Consider the following 17737-nt stretch of genomic DNA (forward strand, 5'->3'; position numbering starts at 1 on the left):
GGATAGAATCCTCTTGCAAACAAAAGTCTCTAGAAGTATTTTCTTATTGATATATAAAACAATACCTCCAATGCACAGAAAATTGTGCAAGATGTTATGTTAGTACTTCTTCAACTGTCACATGGCTCTTTTCTCTCCACAGCAGGGAGACTTGATAAAGATAAAATTTTCTACATAATTTTAAATTTCCTAGAAGCTGACCTGAAGGTTTTGCTATAACAAGTATATCAAGTGATGGGTAGCATAGCACATTTCCTTATGTGTTATATAAGGTATTACCCAAGTTCGTTGTCCTCAAACAGAAAGAGAGAAAAATAATAGGGACTCTCTGAAAGAGTCCCAATTTCTCATAAACACATTTCAAGAAATGTGAAATGATGTGTGGGCACTATCATCACCAGTAGTAACAACAGTACTGAATTAAACAACAGCAGTCATTTAGAGCAGGTGAAAATAAAGAACACGTGGAAATGGCTTGTCAGACTGTCCTCATTTTAGAAAAAACAAAGAATTCCAGGACAGAAGCTGAGGGCAGAATAAGTTACAGACAGTGCTGGCTAGCTGTGAACTATTCTGGACATGATGCCTCATGCTATGTGCTCAGACTTCCACATGCCTTCTTTGGGCAGGGAGCCCACCAGACCAACAATAGAAACAGTTATCATGAAACTGAATTCAGCAAATAAAGTTCAGCGCCCTTAAAAATCTACCTATCCTAGGGGCGCCTGGGTGGCTCACTCGGTTAATTGACCGACTCTTGACTTCAGCTCAGGTCATGATCTCACGGTCCGTGGGTTCAAGCCCTGCATCAGGCTCCGTACTGCAGAGCTGGCTTGGGATTCTCTCTCTGCCCCTCACCTGTTCTCTCTCTCTCTCTCTCTCTCAAAATAAATAAAGTGTAAAAAAATCTACCTATCCTAAACTGTGTTAGCATACACTCTCGACTTCCAAAATTACTGGTGATTGCTGTCTGTAGTCATCATAGAGGGTGTACCACTTTTGAAACATTTGTATTCCATCTCTCATTTTAACTATGGTGGGAAAATGAAACTAGACTTGCCTAGACACTATCTTTTTTACAGCCATTACATCAAAACCTTTTTTTTTTAATGTTATGCACACAAGCAGTGCACTACAACATTTCATTAAGTGCATCTTGTATTGTGAATAGAATTCTGACTTTCCTAAAAATTCTATCTCTGGGGCATCGTAGGAGCACAGCACATTTCTGAATGTGTTGAGGCCTTGGATAAAATAAAGTGCCCCTTCTCACAAAAGCCATCCCAGTGAAGACTTTAAAAATGTGTGCAATGTATATCAATGGTGCCACAATCATCAGAAGTCTCAGATAGGAGCTACTCTGCCTTAACAACGGTCTTTTGTGATTAGTGTACTTTTGTATAAGTATATTTTGTACTTTGTGTATATATTAGTATACTTGGCATATCTACCCTCCAAAATTTAATTTTGATCTTTATACCTAAATTATGGCATTGATTGTTAAACACTTTAGTTGAAAACAATAGTTCAGCTACGAACATTGGTTATTTTATATTATAATATTTACTTGTCATTTTATATTATGTTTGGAATGCATTCCAAGCGTATAACATATGCCCTCAATAGAGGGAAAAAAATCCAAATGAATCAAATCATTTAATGGTTAACTGGAACAGATATCTTGTACAGATGAGGTAAACCACTGGTGACTGAAACATTAAGAAAGAAGTTGTTTTTTTTTTTGGTTTTTTTTAATCCCAAAACAAAGACTTTGTACTTACTTGAGATGGTTGCCTTGTGGAACATTTGAAAAAATTCTCTAAGATGGTATTTGGTATAATCTTCTTTCTAACTTCCTCTTTAATGCCAAATGCTTTTGCTAGAGGCATGGCGATAAACCTACAAAATATGAAAGAAAGTAAGTCCAAAATCTGAGAATGAACCCACAATGACACCAGAAAACTCAAGCTGTAACTTTAGGTTCCAAATGAAGGACCAGTCATTGGGTCATGTTATTCTTGGGCTATCTACAACCAACCTCTGGCTGACAAAGAAGTTCAAGGAGAGCAAATTTTGAGACCCTCTTATACAAGCAATAACTTAAAAAAATAAGTTGCATGCTGTTCTCAAATCTACTTTATGTAAACCCAAATATATTTATATATAAGATCCAGGAATTAGGATAAGCCATTTCACTTAGAGTTTCGTTTTAAGACTCCTAGGGATTAAAATGAATAATTTTATTATATTTTTAAGTTTATTTATTTATTTTGAGAGACAGAGAGAGCACGAGCAGGGGAAGGGCAGGGAAAGAGGGAGAGGGAGATTCCCAAGCAGTCTCTGCGCCATCAGCTCTGAGTCCAATGTGGGGCTTGAACTCATGAACCATGAGATCATGGCCCGAGCTGAAACCAAGAGTCGAATGCTTAACCAACTGAGCCACCCAGGTGCAGTTCTGGAAAGTTTTATTTGGTGATATTCTCTTAAAGAATTACTGTGTTCTTATCTGAAGTTCCAACTTATGAGAAAAATAGCCTGATTCTTGGGTAAATATCTCAGAGTGGAATTGATAGGACAAGTATACACTTAACTTTATAAGAAACTGGCAAACTGTTTTCCAAGATGGCTGTACCACACTGCATTCCTGCCAGTAAAGTGCCAGAGTTCCAGTTACTCCATATCCCTGCCAACACTTGGTATTGCCAGTCTTTTCAATCTCATCAATTCTATGGGGTGTGTACTGGTTTTCACTGACTTTCCAATCTAATCCTTATTATTTCCTAACTTCTGCTTGCTATAAGTTTAGTTTGCTCTTTTTTTTCTAGCATCTTCTTTTTTTTTTAATGTTTATTTTATTTATTTTGAGAGACAGAGAGAGAGAGAGAGCGAGAGAGCATGAGTGTGAGCAGGGGAGGGGCAAAGACAGAGGGAGAGGAAGAATCCCAAAAACAGCAAGGACACTGATGTGAGGCTCAATCTCATGATCTTTGAGGCCATGACTTGAGTCACCCAAGGGTCCCTTTTCTAGTTTATTAAGGTAGAAGGTCAGATTACTGATTTGAGATCTTCCTTCTTTTTTAATATAGGTGTTCACAGCTATAAATTTCCTTCTGCTCACTGTTTTTTGCTGCATCTCATAAGTTTTGATATTATGTTCTCTTTGTCATTCATCTCAAAGTATTTTCTAATTTACCATGATTCCTCCTTTAACTCATTGGTTATTTAGAAGTATGCTGTTCAATTGCCACATATTTGCTCATTTCCCAATTTCTTTCTGCTACTGACTTCTAATTTCATTTCATTGTGATTGGAAAACATACTTGGTATGATTTCCATTTTTTTACATTATTGAGACTTGTTTTATGGCCTAACATATGGTTTATCCTAGAGAATGCTCCTTGTGCACATGAGAAGAATGTGTCTTCCATTGTTATTGGGTGCTATGTTCTACAGATGTCTGTAGTGTTGACCAAGTTGGTTTATAGTGCTGATCAAGTCTTCTATTTCCTTTTTAATCTCTCCCCTAATTCTATGCATTATTAAAAGTGAGATATAGGAGCACCTGAGTGGCTTAGCCGGTTAAGGGTTGGACTTCCAGTCAGGTCATAATCTCACAGTTTGTGGGTTCAAGTCCCATACTGGGCTCTCTGCTGTCAGCATAGAACCTGCTTTAGATCCTCTGTCCCCCTCTCTTTTTGCCCCTCCCCCACTTTGCGCTGTCTCTAAATAAAGAAATAAATAAATACTTTAAAAAGTGAGATATAGACATTCACAGCTATTTGTTGTCTATTCCTCCCTTCAATTCTGTCAGTTTTTGCTTCATGTATTTCACAACTTTGTTGTTAGGTGCATATATGTTTATAATTATTATATCATCTTGATATATTTACCCTTTTACATTATAAAATGTCCTTGTCTCCAGTAACAATTTAAAAATCTATGAAAGTCTAAATTGTCTGATATTAGTACAGCCACTCCAAGTCTCTTTTGTTTACTGTTTGCTTACTTTTTCCATACTTTTACTTTCAACCTATTTATGTCCTTGAACCTCAAGTGTGTTTCTTCTAGAAAGCATATAGTTGGATCATGTATTTCTATCCATCTCTCCTATCTATGCCTTTTAGTTGGAGTATTTAATTACATTAAATACTTAAGTATTTACATTAATGCAAATTATATTTAATTACTGATAAAACAGGATTTAGGTCTGTTATTTTGTTATTTGTTTTCTATATATCTTATGTCTGTTATTTCTCTATTCTTCCATAAGCTATCTCCTTTTGTGTTAGATATTTAAGTGTATATTTTTAATTCTCTCTTCCTTAAAATATTCTTCTTTTAAATTATTTTTCCTAGTGGTTAACCTAGGGATTACAATTGGCATTTTCATTTATAACATCATAGTTCAGATTAATACCAAAATAATTTCAGCAATATACAAAAGCTTCATTACCTCCCCTCTCTGTGCTGTTATTATCATATAAATCATACATTTATAAATTATATACTAATCAACACAGATTCATGATTTCAGTTTTATGCAGTTGTCTTTTAAATCAGATAGGAGGAAAATGTGTTATAAATTAAAACTGTGTGTATACTTTCTTTTTATTTCTTTTTTTTTTAAGTTTATTTATTTATTTTGAGGGCAGGGAGGGGCAGAGGGACAGGAGAGAGAGAATCCCAAGCAGGCTCCACACTGTCAGCGCAGAGCCCAATGAGGAGTTCAAACTCATGGAACAGTGAGATCATGACCTGAAATGAAATCAAGAGTTGCACACTTAGCCAACTAGGCCACTAAGGCGCCCCCTTTTTATTTCTTATGTAGGTGACTTTACTGGAAGTGCTTTTTATTTCTTCCTGTGGATTCAAGTTACTGTCTTCTGTCCTCTAATTTCAGTCTGAAGGATTTCCTTTAATATATCTTGTAGGATGGCTCTGGAAGCAACAAATTCTTCCAGTTTTTGTTCATCAGAGAATGTCTTAATTTTTCTTCCATCTTGAAAGATAGCTTGTTCAGTTGACAGTATCTTTTTTTTTTCATTTCAGCACTTTTTATATGTCTTCCAACTGCCTTTGGCTTCTATGGTTGCTGATAAGACATCGACTCTTAATCTTATTGAAGATCTCTTGTATATGATAGATGCTCCTCTTGAGCTTTCAAGATTCATTGTCTTTGTCTTTTGACTGTGATGTATCTAGCTGCTGATCTCTTTAAATTTACCCTACCTGGAATTTGTTTAGCCTCTTGGATGTGTATATTAATGTTTGTCATCAAATTTGGGGAAATTTTGGGCCATATTTCCTCAAATATTTTCTATCCTATTCATTTTCTCCCTTCTTCTGGAACTTCCATTATGCATATGTCGTTATGCTTCCTGGTATCCCACATCTCTCCAAGGTTCTTCATTTTCTTTCATTCTTTTATTTCCTTTCTCTTACTCAGACTGATGACTCTTCTACCTGCTCAAATACGCAGTTGGACTCCTCTAGTGAGTTTTTCATGAGTTATTGTACTTTTCAACTCCAAAATTTCTTATTTCTTTTATAATTTCTAACTATAATCTTTTTATTGATATTCTTGATTTGGTGGGACATTGTTCTCATTCCCTCCTTTAGTTCTCAAGCATGGTTTTCTCTAGTTCTTTGAACATATTTAAAATAGCTGATTTAGAGTTTTTGTCTAGTAAGTCCAACATCTAGGCTTTGTAGGGGACACTTTCTGCTGATTACTATTTTTTTCCTGTGCATGAACCATTCTTCCTTGTTTCTTTACATGCCTTATAAGTTTTGTTGACAATCAGACATGTTAAATAATATGATGTGTCAATTCTAGAAACGAAACTGTCCCTCTCCTCAGAGTTTGTTTGTTTTGCTGTTTGTTATCATTGTCCATTTGTTTACCTAGTTCCTCTTTTGAACTGATCTGTGAAGTCTGTATTCTTCGTCATGTTTGGGCAGTGGAGTCTCTATTGGATTAGCTTAGATATCATTTCATGATTGGACATAGATTTCCTTAAATGCCTGGAACCATTAATTCTCTCAGTCTTTGCCAAGGAGCTCTGCATACATTTTGGGACACCCCTTCAGCACTCAGCTAGGCAGTTGCCAACTTTGCCTTAGCCTTCACTTTCTTTTTGCACAGAGCCTCAAGATCATCCAGAGGTGAGAGCTAAGGGCCTTCTCAGATCTTTCCTGGGCACGTGGATAGCCCTGGGCATACTCAAAGCTCTACAACTTCAAGTGGCCTTCTGATTTCCAAGAATATGTCCGATCTTTTCAAAGCCCTCTATGGACATCTCATTTTCCATTTTATTTTATTTTATTTTACTTTATTTTTTATTATTTTATTTTTGACGGGGGGGGGAGGGGAGAGGCAGAGGGAGAGGGAGAGGAAGAGGGAAAGAGACAGAATCTTAAGTACCTCCACACTCAGTGGGAACCCCAATGTGGGGTTCAATCTCACAACTGGGATGTCCTGACCTGAGCTGAAATCAAGAGTTGGATGCTTAACCAACTGAGCCACCCAGGAACCTTTCCAGTTTTCCTTTTTAAGTATTTTGCTTAATCTATTGTTTGTCCCAATTGTTATCTACTACCTCAGGCAGTTTCAAAGTTAAACTATTGCCTCTACTTGTTTTAGACAAGCACCCTCAAGGAAAGACTTTTCTGAGTCAGATCCAGTACAACAGCCTTGTAAGTACTGTATTCTAGGCAACCACAAGACAGGTCAGGTAAGGATAATTCTCTGGTAATGATGCTTTGAAGGAGCTCTAACTCTCTTCTGCTCCCTTCAATGGCTGCCAAGGTGATGGTTTCCACTGAAATTACAGGTTGTTGGTTTTTCAAGGCTATCACAGAGGTGGAAAGGAAGGATAGAAATAGGGAAGTTAATATGCCACAAAGCTTGCTATTCCTTCCAAGAGTCAGTTGTTTTTCTTAAATAACAATCCCTGGATTGTTAATTATGAATTCTGAAAAGTTTATTTTGACAATTTTTGCTAGTTTTCTGATTGCCTTTAGGGAAGACAGAATTTTTAGAGGAACTTTGACATTTTTGTTAATTTCCAGGGTGTAGTGGTTTTAATTTGCATTTGCTAATGACTAAGGATATTGGACACCTTTTCATGTGTTTACTTGCCATTTGTATATCCTTGGTGAATTATCTATTCAAGCCTTCTGCCATTTTAAAAATCAAGTAATTTTTTTGTTTATTATAATTTAATTATAAGAGTTCTTTATATATTCTGAATTTTAGTCCCTCATTAGATACATGTTTTGCATATATTTTCTCCCAGGCTGTGGCTTGTCTTTTCCTTCTATTTACATTTTTAAAAATAACCACAAAGGCGGGGTCCTTGGGTGGCTCAGTCGGTTGAGCATCCAACTTCGGCTCAGGGTTCATGAGTTTGAGCCCCACTTTGGGCTCTGTGCTGACAGCTCAGAGCCTGGAGCTTGCTTCAGATTCTGGCTGTCTCTCTCTCTCTCTCTCTCTCTCTCTCTCTCTGCCCCTCCCCCACTCACACTCTGGCTCTCAAAAATAAATAAACATTAAAAAAATAATAACCATTAAGGCATTTTTGCATATCATATAATTCACCTTTTCCAAATATACTATTCAGTGTTTTTTTAAGTAAATTTACCAAGTTTAGAATCATCATCACAAATCAGCTTTAGAAGATTTTCATTGTCCCGATCTAATCCCTTATGCATATTTACTGTTAATCTTGTTCCCTCTCACCCCTGCCCCAGGAAATCACTAATCTATTTTCTGCCTTTACAACTTTGTCTTTTTTGGATATTTAATGTAATGGAATCATAAAATAATATGTGATTGCTTATATCTGGCTCCTTTCACTGAACTTAATGTTTTTGAGGTCCATTTGTATTTGGAGATATATTTGGAGTTTATTCCTTTTTATTAATGAATAAAAATCCATTGTATGTATGTATAGACATACATTAACAATGTCTTTTGAAGAGCAAATACTTTAGCAGTTTACCAAGGGAAACAAGAACATGTGTCCTTATAAATTCTTGTACTCAAATATTCATAGCACCTTTATTTGTAATAGCTAAAAACTATAAACAATCCAAATTTCCAACAATTAGTTGAAGGATAAATGAATTGTGGTGTATCAGTGTTGAAAGACTACCCAGCAATGACAAGGAATCACTGATACATACAACAACATGAAAACAATCTCCAGTGCATTATGTTCAATGAAAGAAGCCAGACACAAAAGACTATGATCTACATGATTACATTTCTAGTAATAGAAAAGGCAAATTATGCTGATAGAAAGCATATCAGTGATTGCCAGGGGCTAGTAGGAAGGGAGAAGATAAACCAGACAGGGTACAGGGAAGTCTTTAAGCTGATGGAAATCTTCCATGTCATAATTGTGGTGATGGTTACACGACTGTATAGTGGCTAAAAGGCATCAAGTTTTGGATGAACTCTATTATATGTAAATCATACCCCAATAAAGCTGACCTTAAAAAATAACGATATGTCCCTATTCTTTCTTCAGTTCTAACAAAGGCTCTATCTTCTGCCAGGTCAGTCTATTTTAGTACTTACTTAGAGGTTTCTGTGTTTAATTAAACGCCAGAAATTTTTGGTTATGAATGATCATTTAGCTCTTCAATTCACTTTTTTATGACCGTGGGAGTTGAATAAAATTTTTTCTAAAACAATTTGATAAAATATATAAGCCAATCCAACTTCCAAGTGGACTGAATTCTCCTGGAAATGGCCCATACATTTCAGAGACGTAGAAAAACAAACTAAGTATGCGCCACATGTACATAGAGCAATGTGGATAGATCATAAAACACGAGTCTGCATTTTTACAAAGAAGAAAGAAAATGAGGTCTCATCACAATACCGTTTATGTCAACCAACGACAACATGCACTTTATGTTTATGCACATGTTTTGCCGGGTCATACAAACAAAAAGCCATCAAATCCATTAGAACCCAGAGGGCAGGAATGGGACTAGGAAACAAGGATGAAAGGTAATTAATGAAAAGAGTTAATTCAAATCAATCAGTCAAGAGGTCTTACACAGACCAAAGAGAGAATGCTATGATTTGAGAACTATGATTAATTTTCCCTTCACATAAAATGTCCAAATCAAACAAAAACTAAGATGTCCTTGAAACTAACAAAGTCTCCAAATACATATTTGACAAGGTTTTGGATAAATAATGGAATTCGTTCATTTGTCCAACCTATGAGTTGAAACGTTTTATTGGGAGGGAAACATTCATTGTTTTTACTAATAGAATAACACAAATATACAATGTTTTAATATGGTAATGTTCTCAGTCAGAGTCACTCAATGCTCTTTCAAATGTTAGAAATGAAGAAATTAGGAACAATTTTAAAAGCAAAGCAGAATTGAGCCAAAAAAAGCTTTATGCAGTAAAGGAATACAACCAACCTCAAAGCCGAATAAAGTGTAACATTCCACTCTAGAGGGTCATGTGGGAGATTAGTATATGGATAAATATATACAATCGGTGAATATACATATCCATAGCACACTTGCTGATCTGAGGAACCCACCTGTATTAAAATTATCAATTTAACCAAAAAAGAGAAATATGGTCTCGTTTTTTTTAAGATGCCCAGGTTTCAAGGACAGAAATAACATTTTTGACGAAACACAGGAAGTATATAGTTTTCTATTTTAGCATTATCTTTCCTTTTCAAATAAATCTGGAAAATCAATCACTTCATCTGATGTAAGTGTAAATAATTATGAAGAGGTACTTAATTTAAAACTCTGTTTTGAAAAAGGAGAAAAGAATGGAGTATAAAAATATTTGATAAACTGAAAAGAGAAGGGAGACAGGTCTTAACTCTAGAAATACCTTAGAGATTAACTTGCCTGAACTTTCATTTTATGGATATGGAATATAAAAAAAAATGTCCAAGAGGAAGAAAAAAGAATGTGAACTTCTGCTCCCATGTAAACGGTTCAATGTTAGGTTAATTGCCAAGGAATGAGTCTCTCAGGTTTGCTACTATTGCAGAACTGAGCCTTCAGATGGCCCCATGCAGACACCCAGACAGCCCCCTCTTCATCTGGCACTTCATCAGTTGCCTGGGAGCCAAAAGCCTAGCAATTTGAGATCCCCCTCCCCTTTTTTCAATATTCTTTTATAGAATAAAAGGAAGGCAGCCCTAGGCAGATATTAAGCATGTGAAGTCTAAATACTGTTCCTTAACCACAGGGCACCTGGGTGACTCAGTAAGCGTCCAACTTCGGCTCAGGTCATGATCTCGCAGTTTGTGAGTTGGAGCCCCATGTAGGGCTCTGTGCTGCCAGCTCAGAGCCTGGAGCCTGCTCTGGATTCTGTGTCTCCCTCTCTCTCTGCCCCTCCCCTGCTTTCTCTCTCTCTCTCAAAAATAAATAAACATAAAAAAATTAAATACTTCTCCTAAACAGAAACAATAACCCACTGGCATAATTATGGTCGATTCCCAGTTGCTAACGAAGGATTCAAAGGCTCTTTGAACAGAGTTTAAGCCGGGGTTTATTTTATTTATTAAAAAATTTTTTTTAATGTTTATTTATTTTTGAGAGAGAGAGAGAGAGACAGGGTGCGAGTGGAGGAGGTGCAGAGAGAGAGAGGGAGACACAGAACTCAAGTCAGGCTCCAGGCTCTGAGCTGTCAGCACAGAGCCTGAGGTGGGGCTCGAACTCACAGACTAACTGACTGTAAGCTCATGACCTGAGCCAGAGTTGGCCGCTCGACCGACCGAGCCACCCAGGTGCCCCAAGCCGGGGTTTATATGAGAGAACAAAATATCTGGAGCAATGTAAGTCTCAGATAACATTTGAGTCTAATGTACATATTTTGAGACGATTTCAATTTAGGACAGTTAATAACAATCCTTCTTCAACTCTTGGAAATTGCTACAGATGGGTCATTCCACCTTTCCTTCTTTGAAGAATGAGGACATATTAGCCCATCATGAGCTTATGTTGCTCAGTAGAAATGGTAGAAATGGGGAGTGTATTCAAGGCACAATTAAATGAAAGAAAAAAGATTACCTTTTGACTTTACCACCTCCGTCCTTGCCTTGACCCTTCTGGGACCACAATTTACTTTGAGACAATGTGTTTATTCCACAAGTATTTAAATTTGAGTGGCTCAGATCCCCTTTAAATCACATTTCAGACACATAAAGGAATGCATAGAAGAGTCTGGAAAAACTGGTTAGAAAGTGCTGTGCTGGACTCCCCACTACGAACCCCAGTCAGCAACAACAACATGCACATACATATATGCCACAAGCTAAAACTTAGAAGGAAAAGGAGTCCAAAATACAAAGCAAATGTCAGTCCCTTTCAAATGATCTACTTCTTCGTTCTTTATCAATTCTCTCTCTCCGTTCTTGTTATTCTAGGAAGGGACATCACTTTCTGATCTTAAATGGCTCCTGGCTAGCACTAAGGGATAAAAATAAACCAGCCAAATCACAGCTACTGGTCACTTCATGGAATGAGTACGTGTAATATAAACACAGTCTAGGACCAAAGAAGAAAGGTTTCGTGTGATAAATATATCGTGGGAGATGCTGAAACAGTATCAAATTTACATGAGTTTTTAAGATAGTTCAGAAAATTTCACATTTGCTAGCTTATGTTTTCTGTATTTTCAAGAGATACTAACTAACTCTTGTCTGCCATCAGGAGTATTGTACTGTGAAAGTCCAAGAAGTACTGGTATAATGGGAAAAAAAAAACCCAACAGCCCTGAACTTGGTGTCATAACATGTCAGTTTATGTCCCAAATCTACCCCTTGAATACTAACTGTGCGATCTTGGCCAGGTTACTCACTTCTTATTTTCTTGACTGAGATCACATCAGTTGTGATTTTATGTACTTGTGAAACTGTAAGTTTCTATTCAAATGCAAGGTGTAAGCAATATTTTATTTATGACATATGTGGTTTAATCTAATGCAAATTATATGGTAAACCTTGAAAAAGATATAAGCGCATGCTTCAAAAGACATAATCTCACTTCCAAGTTAGATTTTCCTTACTTCTATTGCATTCAAACAGAGATGTGAGGCTAGTGGACCAACACATCATTTTCTGTAGTGAATGGAAAAAGCTAAGGGTGAATTATTGGGAGTTAAAGCTACATGAGGAGATTGGAAAAATGACATAGACTATACTTAATCCCTTGAGAAGAAGCAAGAATGGTCCTAGGAATTACAAGAGGATTGGATTCCTTCCTGATTATTGTTGGAGCAGCTTAGGCTAAGACAGAGCAAGTTGGTCCTCCACAGCTGTGCTGCTTTGGCAACCAAAAGAGTTTTCTAGTTCTAGTCCTGATCAAAATGTAAAAAATGGAGCTGTCCACCGAGAAGTGGGAAATCAGCAGTGCAAATCAGGAGAAGACCTGGATGCCAAATTCAAAGATCACCACATGCTATGCAAGACAAGCAAGGAGTTCAGGGTAGTAGAAAGTAATTTGCTAAATCGGACGTGCAGCGGCAAATCCTACTTTATTTATGCATTCTTTGACAAATCCAAACATGTGAGTAAAAAGTGGAATTAATGGTCAAAAAGGAAGAACATTTGCAAATGTTTCCAGCTAAAGTTTAAGTGGTATCCAGGGGCTTCCTCTTCCTCTCGATAGCAATAGCACATTGTTGGCCCAAGTAAAGTTGTTATTTGCACAAAAACCTTTTGGAGAGTCTATGAAGCAGAGTTGGTCAAACTAACTCTTGAGATAAGGACCCTGCAAATGGTTATAAACATATGATCTGAATTACAGTTAGTCTTGGACTAAATGATCTTTATCAAGTTTTGTCTTAAGTTTTTCCAACTTTGACATTCAAATATTCTTTTTGCTCCAAAAAAGTTAATGTGCTAATAACAGTTTTTGAAATAGAGACAGCCATGGAGATTATAGATGAACATTTATCTCCTGTTATCATAACACAAGCACAGTTTTAATAAAAAGGTTGGAAGCAGTATCTATTTAAATTAAATTAAAGAAAAAGAAAAGTTTGCTTTTTCTGAGAAAGCAAATTGATATTTTTTCTTTGATTTCCTTATACTTTGGAATGAAGGACTGCTATTAAAACTTTCAGTAAACCTTTAAAATTATGCTATAAAGCAAATATTAAGTTTGGTCTTTAATGAGCCATTTTTGCTATTTTATAGGCATTCTAAAATGACACAGACTCTTCTAGCACTGACTTTCTGGGAACGTTTATCCTTTGTCAGACAGCATGGGACATGGAAGATGAAGTGGGTCCCCACGTTGTCACTGGCACTAATAAGTCCTATGATCCTTAACATCTCTTGACCTCAATTTTCTTCACTGTGAAACTAACACACTTGAGGAGATTGTGCTCCTAATTTTCACTTGTTCGGCTTCTAGATAATGTTTGGCATATATACTATTTGATGAACTCCCCCAGAAATCTGTAGCCCATTAATGGCCACCTCTGAACAACAGATTATTTAACGTTCTTACAAAGATTCCAGTATTCCAGAGTTGGGGCAAAGAAGAGGAATGGGAAGGAAAGACACACAAATACTACTTACTTTTCAAAGAAATGTCTGATAACCAGCAAGACGAAAGCATACGGAATTGTCATGTACAAATGAGAGGGTTTTACAAAGACAAGTCCATCATGATCTTCAAGATCTGACCACTTTATTGTTGGAGGAAGCCAGAACCGTTCCAACCAAAACCATTCTTTAAACGTCTGAAACATTCTAGAGAGATGGAAAAAGAATATGTTAGGCTTATAAAGCAAATACTTAAAATTAAAATAACATCAAACACCATTACTCAAAATACCTATGCCAGAGAGTTTTGAAGACAAGGCAAAATGGAATCCTGTTATTCAATGGGTTTCATGATTGTTCATTGCATTAAACAAGAATTACTCTGCCGATACTCTCAGAACAATTTGGCTGTGGCATGGCAAACTGAAGTTTAACATACCACTGTTCATACTTTTGGCACAACATACATTGATATCATGGGTATGTTTCTTCCTCTTCTATGACTCTATCTATGGTATGAAAAATTATTTAACAGTAATCTATCTCTACACCTTCAACATGCCCAAGGTCAACCTCATGAAAGCTCCAAGTATGTATAAATCTACATTAATACCCTGATAACTTCTTTGGGAAATAAAGAATAAGTATATTTAATTTCATAGTACAATAAGGAGCTCAAATCTGTTCATGTCAACAAATATTTATTGAGATTCTATTATTTGTCAACCACTGTGCTAGGCACTGAAAATATAAAGATTGAAAAGATAGCATTCTTGCCTTGAGGACCTTACAGTCTTGTGGGCAAGGCAGGCCTGAATATCTAGATGACTTTGACATATCTTTTTTAGGTACAATAAAAAAGGCACAGGGTGTTGTTGGAACGAGATGATGGGCACTGAGCCCAGCCAGGAAGTGTCAGAGAAAGATCCCTGGAACAGATGATCCTTGAGATGTCCTGAACAATAATGGAGATAAACTAGGGAAAGGCAGGAAATGGGAGTGGGAAATAGAAGTTTTAAGGAGGGAAAAATGCTATGATCAAATAACCAGAAACAAAGAAGAAAACAGAATTAGATGCCCTAATCTCATTGTTTAAGCTATGAACAATTTTTAGTCTTGACATATTGACCTTGAGGATGTTTTGATTTCATCTTTTAATAGTTAATCAGAGAAAGGAATCAAAATGTCCTCAGATTGATCACAAGGTGGTCAAAGTAACTCTATCGAAACATCTTGATTTGTAAATATTGCAGTTCCCATTGAACACGACCAGCAGTTTGGTACTACTACAGTGTAAGAATCCAAGGTGTGGGATGGTTACACACAGGTGCCCCGACAGTCTAAGTTCATTGCCTCGGCACGCTTCTTAATAGTGCCCCCTTACTTTCAGAAGTGCTCTAGTTTGGCCAATAAATCATATGGTCACTCTCATCAAAAGGCTGGTGAGTCAAGTAGGACTTTGTCATGGAGGGTGTGAGACCCATGCTAAGCAGCTTGGACTTTAGCTAATGACACCCACTGAACAGTATTATGCAAAGGAGTAAAATGGTCAGATATTTTTCAAAGGCCACTTGGCAGCCAGGTCCTCTGTGAGCCCAAATGGTGTCTTTCTGCAGATAGGAGGATGGCGTCACCTCTGGGCAGACACAGCCCTTCTACCCAGGGGGCTGAGGGCTGGATGTTAAGGCCCCGTGAGTCCCCTGGCCAGGCACATATGTGGCTACTTGGTTGGCAGTGGTATGGAGTCCGTTTCAGGAGACAGGAAGACTGGAGAGCAATTAGGAGTTTCAAGTGCTGAATACAGTCAGAAATGGGAAGGCTTGCACTGCAGTGCTGGCATCAGGCACTGAGTATGCTGATAGTAACATCCTACATGAGACTACACATGAGATCCCGACGAGGTAGAGAACAAAGAATTAAGAGAGAAGTGAGGTTGAAGGGGGAAATAGACAACCCCAAGAAGCAGAGGTCAAAGAACAAGTATGATGGGAGGGACTAAGGACCCCAGAGGGCAGGAAGTCTCAATCAGAGGTGAGGATCAGAGGGTGGAGTCCTGACGTTACAGATTTCCAACTTCAGGTGAGGAAGAATTCCGGAGTGTGGACCCCGATATCCTTCTGAAAAATCCACACCCCAAGCAACAGCTGAAGCCTGCTGAGATAATTCCGTGCTTCATTTCATCTCTCATCCAATGTTAAGAGATGTGCTTATCCGAAGTAGCACTAACTCGGTCACACCCACAGCTGCAAGGCTTGTGTGCAGAAAGAGAAGTGTTGCCTTCTTTCTCATGTGTTATTTCACTCTGATTTCTACTCTGGGGGAGGATGAGTCCTATGAATATAGCTGCAGTTGTGCAAATATGGAATGAAGATAATCAAGAAAGACTAGTTGATATTTCCTCCCTATCAGGCTGTGGGGCTACAGAAAGGAAAGGGGTGATCCTGGACTCAGGGAGCTTATGACTGAGTCAGGACTCATGTGGCTCTGGACTCAGAGGGAGGCAGTGAGAACAGGGGAGAGGGTAGTCAGGAAGGGGAAGTCACACACTTTGGGAAGGGAACTGGCGATTCAAGCTCGGTTGCCTGGGCCATCTGACATAACTGGCCAAAAGAAGGCATGAAGAGAGGTAATCTGTTTTGAATGCATGGCCAGATACAGCTCAGTAAAAGAACAGGCCTAAGCCTTGAGTCCAACTCCAGCTGAAATTCAAACTTCCTACAGATCTCAGAAACCAACTCTGGCCATGGGAGGCTCTGTGTAATGGGCAAATCTTGGGCCAGGCCTTGACCTTCACCACATCAGAATGAGCTACACCTGCAAGGGCAGAGAGATTTTTTTTTTTTCCCTAAAACTTTGCCTCAGTATGTTCATAACTTTGTTGGCTGTAAATTTAATAGTCTAAGGGTGCCTGGGTGGCTCAGTCGGTTAAGCTTCCAACTTTGGCGCAGGTCATGATCTCACAGTTTGTGGGTTTGAGCCTCGGGTGGGGTTCTGTGCTGATAGCTCGGAGCCTGGAGCCTGCTTCGGATTCTGTGTCTCCCTCTCTCTCTGCCCCTCCCCCACTTGCACTCTGTCTCTGTCTCTCAAAAAAATAAATCAATGTTAAAAAAATTTTTTTTAATTTAATAATCTAGGGTTCAGGGAACAAACAGCAATGGTGATTGAGTTACTTTTTCTTTTGCTATTGTTATAGTAATTGTTATACAAAATAGTTCGCTCACTCCTAGAATGCAACTCCAGGCAGCACAGATTATTTTGTCCAGAGTGAAAACCAATTAAATAAATAGTTTACAACAGCTATTTAGGAGTTGCCACTCTAAATTATGCCCTTGTGCCTCATATGCAAGCAATGAACCAAGATGTTGAAAGCCATAGTAATGCTAATATCCCACAGCTTAAAACATTTAAAGGGAAATAGAAACAATACAAAAGTTGAGGGTGGCCCCTGGAAAATGTGGCTCAGACTGCGAAAAAAATAAATCTAATTATTTATTCATTCTTTTTTATGTGCTGCCACCAAACATCAATTATTGCTGCTTCAAAAACAGTCAAGGATCCCTTCTTCACACCATTCACAAAGTTTAACTCAACATGAAGCACAAACCTTATAGGCCTTTATGGACCCTTATAGGGCTAAAATTAAAACACTCTTAGAAGACTAGATAGGTTTATGCAGTCCTGTGGGTTAGGCAAAGCCTCCTTACATATCACACCAAAAGCACAAATGCCAAAATTTTTATAATTGATAAATTGGACTTCATCAAAATGAAAACCTTTTGTGCCCAAAGGAACACCATCAGGAAGTGAAGAAGACAACCCACAGGATAGGAGAAAATACCTGAAAATCATATGTCTGATCAGTGATTTGTATTTAGACTATATAAAGAACTCTTGCGACTCAATAATAAAAGGACACGTAATCCAACTTAAAAATGGGCAAAGAATCTGAACCTGAATATCTCACCAAAGAAGATACACAAATGGCCACTAAGCTCATGAAAAAAACTCTCAACTTCATTAGCCATGAAGGAAATGCAAATCAAAACCACCTCAGAGGTACTGTTCACACCCAGTAGGATGGTTATCATCATAAAGATAACAGGTGTTGGCAAGGATGTGGAGGACATGGCTGGTGGGAAGTAAAATCGTACAGATGCTGTGGAAGACAGTCTGGCAGTTCCTTG

General features: G+C 37.7%; 1 protein-coding gene across 1 annotated transcript in view; it reads right to left on the reverse strand.

Moving 5' to 3' along the window:
* CERS3 (ceramide synthase 3) overlaps positions 1–17737 on the reverse strand; it is a 106843-nt gene that overhangs the window by 66052 nt on the left and 23054 nt on the right. Inside the window, exons 3-4 of the mRNA XM_019460107.2 lie at positions 13587–13760; positions 1782–1899 (exon numbers count right to left, since the gene is read on the reverse strand). Coding sequence (XP_019315652.1) covers positions 1782–1899; positions 13587–13759 — 291 coding nt within the window. The 5' untranslated portion in view covers position 13760. The remainder of the gene's footprint in view (positions 1–1781; positions 1900–13586; positions 13761–17737) is intronic.

Source organism: Panthera pardus, unplaced genomic scaffold, assembly GCF_024362965.1.
Source record: "Panthera pardus isolate Hobbes unplaced genomic scaffold, ASM2436296v1 HiC_scaffold_24, whole genome shotgun sequence".
Classification (NCBI taxonomy): Eukaryota; Metazoa; Chordata; class Mammalia; order Carnivora; family Felidae; genus Panthera; species Panthera pardus.